Below are 8,816 nucleotides of genomic sequence, written 5' to 3'. Positions count from 1 at the left end.
GGCGCCCCGCCGCGGCGCCGCCGCCCCTTCCTGGCTGTGCTGGGTGCGCGGGGCCTGGGCCCGCCTCATGGGCCCGCACCCCCCAACTCCGCCACGGACGCCATCACCGGCTGCCCCACCTCAGCGCGCCTGCGCCCCCCCGCCCCGACTGCGGGCGCCGCGCAGGCGCACAACCCCTGCCGGCATTGGCTGGGGCCGCACTGAGCGTGCGCGGACGGGCGATGGGGCTCGGGGGTGGGGCCGAGCATGCGCAAGCCGCCCCCCGCCGGCTTTGCTCCTGGCACGGAGCGTGCGCAGAGGGCGCGGCGAAGCCGCGCGGAAGGAGCATGCGTAGTGCCCTCGGCGAAGCCCAGACGACCGACCCTCGTACCCGACCTGCCCGGAGTCCCTTCTGAGCATGCGCGAAGCGGGTCGTTCGAAGGCGCGTCTGGCTCCGAACCGGCGGGGAAGGGGATCGCGGAGCCAGGTGGCTGCGCATGCGCCGTCGGCGCCCGAGCGCCTCAGCGCGGGGGGAGTCGAGGTCAGCCCTGAGGAGAAGCCGGCGGCGAGCAGGGCCGAGGGCGGCCGGCGCTGCCCGGGCGGGGGGGCAGGCGCCTCGGGAGGGCAGCTGGACCGGCGGGGAGGCCCGGGGGAGAGGGAGCTGGCGAGGAGAAAGGCTCTGGAAGGGGAACGAGGCGGCCGAGCGACGTTGGGGGCCGGGTAGCACCGGCAACATGGCGGCCCCGGAGGGTGGGTGGGCGGGCGGCCGTTGGCCAGGCCGTGTCGGCACGGCGGAGCCCGAGTGGGTCTCGCCACGCGGGCGGGTGACGGCAGCTCCAGAAAGGAGGGTGCAAGCGACAGCTGCCTGCTCCGAGTGACAGGCGCAGAGCACACCGATAGTAGGCACGGCAGGGTCGGTATCGCACGCGTGGGTTGGACATGAGCCTTTTCTGAAAATCACTTGCATCTTTATTTATTTATTTCCTGCGGTGAGGAGTAGCTCAGCCTTGCAGTAACACACAGGCTGGCCTTAGGCTGTGAGGTGCAGGCTGGCAGCAGTGCTGAAATCAAGCACAGGAATCAAAAATAGCGCATACCTGCCTGCAAAATGCAGCAGGATCGAGTTACAGGCGCTGGCAGTTATCCAAAGAATGCTGTTACAGAAGTGCTGCGGCACAGCTGGGATGATAATGAAAAATAGAAGCCCAGAATAATGAAGTGAGTTTTAAAAAAATTGACCTTGTTTCTGTGAAAGGAGAATAGAAAAGTGAGAAAACAGAGCTGCTGCAAAATGCTGAGTGGGGGAAAAAATGTCAAAACATACCAGTACTGACTGAATCAAAAACTTTGCTTTCTGTGGTGGAAGCAAGGGGAATACTCTAGCAAACCCTTTTGTCACCTCAGCAGATTTGGCATCAGGCCCATAGCAGTACAGGACTGGAAATCAGCTAGATTTCTGAACGGGCTTCACATTTCTAAAAGCATATGGTACTTTCTTATTATGCTTTTACAGCCTAATCCTATCACTTTGTTTGGGTTATAATTATTTGTTTCTATCCTGCCTTACTAAGCAAAAGTAAGAAAACAAAGACTTTGCTTGCTGTATGGTTGGTTTCAGCTCCCTCCAGAGGTATAGCAACAGTAAACAGATTGATTTCCTGTAAACTGCCATCTGCATTCTTCCGATGTTCAGGAGAAAGTGCTGACAGTCTGCTTTTCCCTAGAAATAGCCACTGGTTGTAGTGTAGCCTTTTCCTTCTCACTAGAGGTTCTCAGAAAATTGCAAAACTGATCAGAAATCTACTTGTCAGAACCTTTCCCCCCCTCTTTTCCACAGTTACTAAAGGCACACTTTTCTTTTTTAGGCTTAAATACAAAGTGAATAAGAATGTCAATAGTCACAGTCCAGCTTGGTCAGTGTGGTAATCAAATTGGTCATGAGGTGTTTAATGCTATCTGCAGTGATGTCCATGGCACACATGGGTTGTGTTCCAAGAAGGAGAATGAATCCTACCATGATGCTTGCAAAGAACGTTTTTTCTGTGAGGAGGAATCTGAAGGTACAACATTTAAGTGTTTGTTTCCCACAGAGGGTCTTGTTTCCAGCCTGATACAGATAAGAGTACAGAAATAAAAAAAGTCTTTTGCCTTCAGTTGAAGAATGAGTTTTACCTTCAGTCTTGAAGAATTATCACAACACTCTGCCTTCATGACATTGCTAACAACCACCGAAGGAAAATCAGTGCACTAAAGTGCCTGAGACCACAAAGCAAGTCTGCCAGTAACACAGCTGGAAGCTGAGCATATATGCATGCATACATACATAATCTGTCCTTCCAAACATTGCATTTTCTACTGTAGATAGATCATACCATGGAGTAGGACCCAGAGTATCTAAATTTCGTGTTATCAAACACAGTAAGTGGTTTCTTTCCTGAAAGCTCTATGGTCTTTAGAGTTCAGATTTGTCTTTGTAACAATAGATGGTTCACCAGAAATCCAGGGCATTGCCAGGTCCTCCTTTCTGTACCTGCCTGTACTGTCCTTTTAATAGTTCGGCTTACATGGGTGGGAGGAATACAATTTGCAAGTCTATCCATCTTATGTGAACAAGTTCTAGTATTGGCACATTATTCTTAGTTTTGTTTTTCTTCTTGTCCAGTACCTGTTGCCCGGGCTGTGCTTGTTGACATGGAACCTAAAGTAATCAGCCAAACCTTATCAATGGCTGCCAGGTCTGGCTACTGGAAATACGATGACCGGTCACACTTCTGTCAGAAGCAAGGGTCAGGGAACAACTGGGCAAATGGGTATGAACAATTGTTTCAAGCTTCACTAAGGGAACTGTAGAGGCTAATGAGCTGTCTAGACTCTAGGAGTGGTACTATTGCAGCTGTGCGAGGTACAGAGTATGTAACATTAACTTGATTTATTTTTAAGTTAAAGTAGCAATATATATAGAAGTGAAATGTCTAAACTGCTTTTTGCAAGGTGAAATTGGTATTTACAGTGAAAATCTAACGTTTTAAAATAGAGTGAATATATTCAGTTTAAGAATAGGAAACATTGAGCACAGTTTATAAATAACGTGCAAAATAAATGTCACAGCTGAGGATTGTTTACTGCAGATGGATGATATAATGCGAGGTTATGTAAATAATAATAATAAAAGTATGCTTTATGAATAGCTTCACCTTTCTGTTTTTGTTTTGATATAACCTGCCATGTCTCACTGTTTTGTCTGTTATTCAACAGTTATTCTGTTCACGGGCCTAGACACAAAGAAGTAATAATGAATTTGGTGCAAAAAGAAGCAGAGAAATGTGATCGACTCGGTGGATTTTTCACAATAATGAGCATGGCTGGTGGTACAGGATCTGGCTTGGGCGCATATGTGACCCAATGTTTAAGAGATGCTTTTCCAACCTCATTTATATTAAACCATGTTATCTGGCCCTACGGCACTGGTGAGGTGAATGTCATATTTCCCAGAGATACTCTGCAAGTTTATAATCACTGTTTACTTTTAAACATAAAATATCTGCAACTGAAATAAACTAGAAAAGAGGCACATTTTACTTTTTAAAAGTTCAACATGACAGAAAGTAACACAGCTAATGTTTGCCTAGTATTTGGTACGTTACACCAAAAAAAAAAAATTCTTGATAATATAAGTGCTAAAGTATAATGCAGTTTCACAAGAAGCTCTATTAGCTAACTAGAAATCTCCTGTTATAATATCTCAGTATTATAACCAGTTCCCAGACAGATTTTATTCTAGCATGTTTGTATGAAGTGAGATGGATAACATGATTTTCACAGGTCTTGCTCTCTTTCCATGAAAAAGCTCTGCTAGTCCCTGACCTCATTCTGCACTTTTGCAAAGAAAACGAATCACTTCCTAAGTCATAACTGAGGAAATGACAGTAGCCAGAGGATTATAAACTAGAAGGAGATTAAGTTGTTTGACTCTCATTTGTGTGTGGTTTTTTGGTTTTTTTCCAGATCATTGTTCAAAACTACAACTCTGTTTTGACTCTGTCACATCTGTACCAGTCATCAGATGCCCTTCTTGTTCATGAAAATGATGTCATCCACAAGATCTGTGCTCAGCTGATGAATATTAAACAGATCTCCTTCAGGGATGTAAATCAAGTCATTGCACATCAACTGGGGAGTGTTTTCCAGCCCACTTACACAGCAGAAGGTGGCTTACACTATAGCAGAAACCCGTTAGGTATCTAACCATCTTATATCTGCCTAATGCATTCTCACACATCTTTCTGAAGTCATTTCATATTGTGAAGTTCTTCAGTCTCCTTACTCAAGTATTTGGATACATCCCAAGATTTAAGATGGGAAAGTGAAGGAAAAGACTAAATTAGGAGTTCAATCCCAATTTTGTACCAGAGTCAAAATAGATCCCCCAGCTTCTGGTTTCAATCTTTACCAAAATAACCCTGTTTCTCCTTTTTCAAGTGATTTCAGACACCACTGTACCTATTTACAATTCAGAGGAAATTTGTGCAGGACAGTAATTTTGGACTGAGTTTTACGTTTCACGTTAGAAGTTTGTATAAACTGAAACAGAATGAAAGTTTTGTGTTTTGCTCAGGCAGAAGACAGGCTAGCATACAACTTGGTAGCAACAAGCAACAGGCTGACATTTGTATCTTTAAGGGATTAGAGAAAGTTACCAATATTGTCGAGAGTTTTGCATGTAAAATTAAACTTTCACATCTGTCTGTCAATCTCTTTAGCAGTGCATAGGGTCTTTGAGATTTTGAACCAGACTATAAAGTGACACAAGTGTAAACTCTAAAACAAGAGCTACTAACATGCTTGTATAGAACTCAGTAGTACGTAGCAAGTTTGCATTACTTTGATGTGTGTCCATAAATTTGTCAAATTAAAACTTTACATATCCTGCTTTGTTTCTTACCTTAAATTGCTAGATCTTTGTAAAATTCCTCACTCTCTTCTCCTATTTTAGCTAGCCTATGCAATATCTTTGTCAAACATCAGCAGCTGTTAATTTCTTCTTTCAGGAGACTTAATGGAGATGTTAGTTCCACATCCCGAATTCAAGATGTTGGGTCTTCGTAACATACCTCAGATGCCTGAAAACTCCCTCGCTTATAGCACATTCAGTTGGCCTGGACTCATCAAGCATTTAAGGCAGATGCTCATTGCTAATGCTAAAATGGAGGAAGGTAAAAAGCATTCACGCATCTTCAGTATCTGTCATTCTTCAGGCATTTATTTTTACACATGAAATAAAGCTTATTGTTTTGTGGAGCTCACTGACTAGCTTTAGTCAGTTCAAAATGAGTTACTGCCCTCAGACAGCAGGAATTTGCCTCTACATAGCCAGCTGCTCCTTTAACTATTCACTCAGCTGCCGCTGCAGCTCCTGGCTTGCTCCTGTTTTTGCTCCCAGACATCTCAGTTAATTATAACTATTGAAAATATGCAAAACAAAACAGTTTTTGGCCATGTGCTTAATTTACATGATTCATTTGGAACATTCCTTGGATAGTTAGTTCTGTTATACTTTTTCTTTTTACACCTTCTACTAATAAAAATCATGTTTAGCTCTCCCATATCATTTACATGCGGAATTCAGTACAGCTTCCAGTTATGCAAAGAATGGGCTGGCAGGTTGCTTAATATAGAAACAAGTATCCATTTTCTCTGGTAAGACTAGTGACTACTAGGCAAATACTGCTGGATTAGCACTGGTTTTCTCTGAAAATTATGTAATTGCTACTTAACTGACGTGCAGAAGCCACAAACTCTAATAGGATCTCAACTTGGGGCACAGTGTTATTTACCGTCTGACTCTTTGGCTAGTCTGAATGCATATTTCATGACACATTAACTTTCTTTTATATCTTTTTTTGCCAAAATCTCATAGGTATTGATTGGCAAGTACGACCACCACGTCTAGGCTCCTCCATCCCCTCCAGTCATTCCACAAACAAGCCACTGCAGTTCAATACTTCCATTGCCAACCTGGTTATCCTGCGAGGAAAAGATATGCACAGTGTAGACTTAGGTAAGAAGGAAAACCACAGTACCTCAGTGATTCTTGTTTCCCATCTCACTGTTTTCTTTTCAACCATACGTGACAAAAGTGAAAAAACCCCAGGGCCACGCATTTGACTACTAAGGTCAATATTCCCTCTAGAAACATTTTAATGTCCAAGGCCACATTGTCTAATTGCTTAGGGCTGTTATATTTACAACCGACTTCTGTGTTTCCTGAACCACTTCAGGGAAGGAGGAAGAGACTGAAGTCCATGTATACGACAGGATTCTTGGCTATACTGTCTGAAAATATATTTAGCTGCTTCTGGAGTGATGAGCATAGCTTACAGATGAAGTACCAATACAAGAGTATGCTTCTAGATAATCTAATGAATCTGTTTAAAACAGTTATATTTTCAGTAGGCTGACCACTCTGCAGATTTTTTTCAAGGCCTGAATTGATCTGCCAGGCATTGATTAGGTCACACAAGACTACTCAGATCAAGATGCAGGAGCCTGTAGCTTTACATTTGTCAACAGGGCTGTCTTATTTCTGCTGCAGGAAGTTTCCAAGATCCCTCATTATATACATCATGGCTAAACCCTCAGGATGCTTTTAACGTGTGGAAAACACCACGAGCATTTAACAAGTATGAAAAGTCTGCTTCTTTGGTCAGCAATAGCCAGTTCCTGCTGAAACCTCTTGACAATGTTGTAGGAAAAGCTTGGAATATGTTTGCTTCCAAGTAAGTGAAAATAATTATGCTGATACTTCATTAATAACTGCCAATATCTTCAGTGGTAGCAAAATCATTGTAAATACAGCTCACTCTTTCAGCAAAGTAAAATAAGCATGAAGGCTGTTCCCACACTGTAGTTGAAACATTTTTATGTTTGAAACATGATGGCAGGGTGAGGAACACAGAACAGTGCTTATGTTCTGTGGATAAGTGAGACCACTTATTCTAGTGCTGTCAGTTTGACTATTTTCTCAGTACTAAAACTCCCCAAATTTAGTGCATACCAATGTGACCATTCTAAAAATAACACATAGAAACTCTTTTACTGATCATATAGTTTCTAAATTGGGTACACATGCTGCACAGTCCGGGGGAAAAGTTCCTGGCTCAGTTCAGAAGCATTTAGGGGATTTGTGTATTTACTAAGGCTCCCGTGCTATTAGTTTGATTTTTCATTGGAACCAAGGACTCTAGAAAAGAATTGCCTCTTTACTTTGATCATCATGAAGCCAAGGTTACTGCATGTCACAGCAGATGTCTGCTAAACATGAGTTTCTAGCACAGGAATTCTGCAATTAAAAGCCAAAAGAGGAAAACTGCTGCCACTAGCTGTGCTCCTAGTTTTACCACCTGTTACAAAAACACCAGTGATAAGAAGCAAGCTATCCTCCACACACAGGTTTAGGCTTTGTATCTCAAATCTATAATTTACTTCTCTCATTTAATAATCACTTCTCCTTCCATTTCCCAGTCAGGCCAGTTTTGTTAGCTGAGATTTTGTTTCCTGAAGCAATACACAAAGTTATAGAACCTATTAGAAACAAGTCATGACTTATCAATAAGTATGAATTACAAAATGAGTTCAAGAGAGCAAAGTAGAAACTAAACAGCATGGTTACTGGGTGGAAACCAACCTTCATTTGAAGTTTTTACCATAACTATACAATCTGATTTCATGTGTCAGATTCTTCACTGATTGCTAATGTCTTACCCATTTTCCTACTGTGACTTCAACACACAGAGCCTATATTCACCAGTACACTAAATTCGGAATCGAAGAGGAAGATTTCCTGGACAGCTTCACAGCTCTGGAACAAGTTATCTCCAGTTACACCATCCTGTGATTTTTCTTTTTTTTTTTTTTTTTTTTTTTTTTAAATGGTCTCAAATAGAGCTTTCCTGAAAGAACCCAGCACTGGAAAACCTTCCATCAACTTCCTGATGTGTATAAATTACTGGACTGTAGCTATTTTTCAGTCTTGTAAGCAGTGTGTGCATATGTTAGAATAGTAAGAACTGAATATATTTGTATGGGCGAGTTTTATTCATATTTAATATATCTAATAAATAGCTACTTTTCAATACATTTGCTACATACTGTAGCTCAGTCTTTGAACATCATAATTTTTGTCACTGGGATATTTTTCATAAAGAATGTCTATACAGAAGGATTTTTCTCCAGGCTAAACCCTCAGCATCTCAACTGTGATGAAATAACGTGTGATAAAAATTAAATGCGTGCTTGACTACAGTAGTAAGGCATTCCTGATCCTCCAGTTTCAATTTCTGATGATAACACTTTGCCCTAGGAATGTTTCAATATTCATAAAATGTACAGTATCAGAATTATTAATCTAAACTGCATTTGGATTCAAATCGTTCAAGATACAATAGTGTGCCACCTGTTCCTTTAAAGCAAAGTAAGACTTAAATTCTATTTTAAGGACCTTAACGTTGACCAAATAGCAGAAGTTTTGAATCATCTTTTAAAAAAAGGTATGAAGGGTTCTTCATTTTCCTGTCATCCTCAAGTTATATTAGAGATTATAATGAATTATATGCTTTTCTGGCCATTTCACTGTGCCATGTTTTCAAGTGGTGTTACCTACCTCTTGGAAGAAAAAAAAAACAAACCAACAAAATCCCTATAGCACATCAGAGGTCTTCGCTATTTGTTATAGGCAAACCATAGATTTTAAGCAAAACTACAACTCTTGCTCTTCCTCCTATAAGTTAGAAGCAGGTAGTTTTTTAATTAATTTGTTATTTATTTAAGCATATTTGGGA

At 41.8% G+C, this 8,816-nt stretch overlaps 1 protein-coding gene across 2 annotated transcripts; it reads left to right on the top strand.

Annotated features, from left to right (window-relative positions):
- Positions 1-356: 356 nt before the first annotated feature.
- On the top strand, positions 357-7,873 carry TUBD1 (tubulin, delta 1). Of its 2 annotated transcripts, XM_010573774.1 has the most exons (9): positions 357-520; positions 1,845-2,039; positions 2,642-2,789; positions 3,235-3,451; positions 3,985-4,216; positions 5,028-5,192; positions 5,897-6,037; positions 6,572-6,755; positions 7,771-7,873. In XM_010573774.1, exons 2-9 carry the CDS (start codon positions 1,868-1,870, stop codon positions 7,871-7,873), a joined length of 1,362 nt encoding a protein of 453 aa, XP_010572076.1. In that variant the 5' UTR covers positions 357-520; positions 1,845-1,867. The 2 variants fall into 2 exon arrangements, with proteins under 2 accessions (XP_010572076.1, XP_010572077.1); XM_010573775.1 differs by lacking the exon at positions 7,771-7,873 and having other exon boundaries at positions 6,550-6,714.
- Positions 7,874-8,816: the final 943 nt, after the last annotated feature.

Source organism: Haliaeetus leucocephalus, unplaced genomic scaffold (assembly GCF_000737465.1).
Source record: "Haliaeetus leucocephalus isolate CR32 unplaced genomic scaffold, Haliaeetus_leucocephalus-4.0 Scaffold395, whole genome shotgun sequence".
Taxonomy (NCBI): Eukaryota; Metazoa; Chordata; class Aves; order Accipitriformes; family Accipitridae; genus Haliaeetus; species Haliaeetus leucocephalus.
This window is presented reverse-complemented; position numbering and strand designations above follow the sequence as displayed.

Coding starts and splice junctions, on each gene's coding strand:
- TUBD1 (XM_010573774.1), top strand. CDS start 1,868: ATGTCAATAGTCACAGTCCAGCTTGGTCAGTGTGGTAATCAAATTGGT. Junction 2,040..2,641: donor CTGTGAGGAGGAATCTGAAG/GTACAACATTTA, acceptor CTTCTTGTCCAG/TACCTGTTGCCCGGGCTGTG. Junction 3,452..3,984: donor GGCCCTACGGCACTGGTGAG/GTGAATGTCATA, acceptor GTTTTTTTCCAG/ATCATTGTTCAAAACTACAA.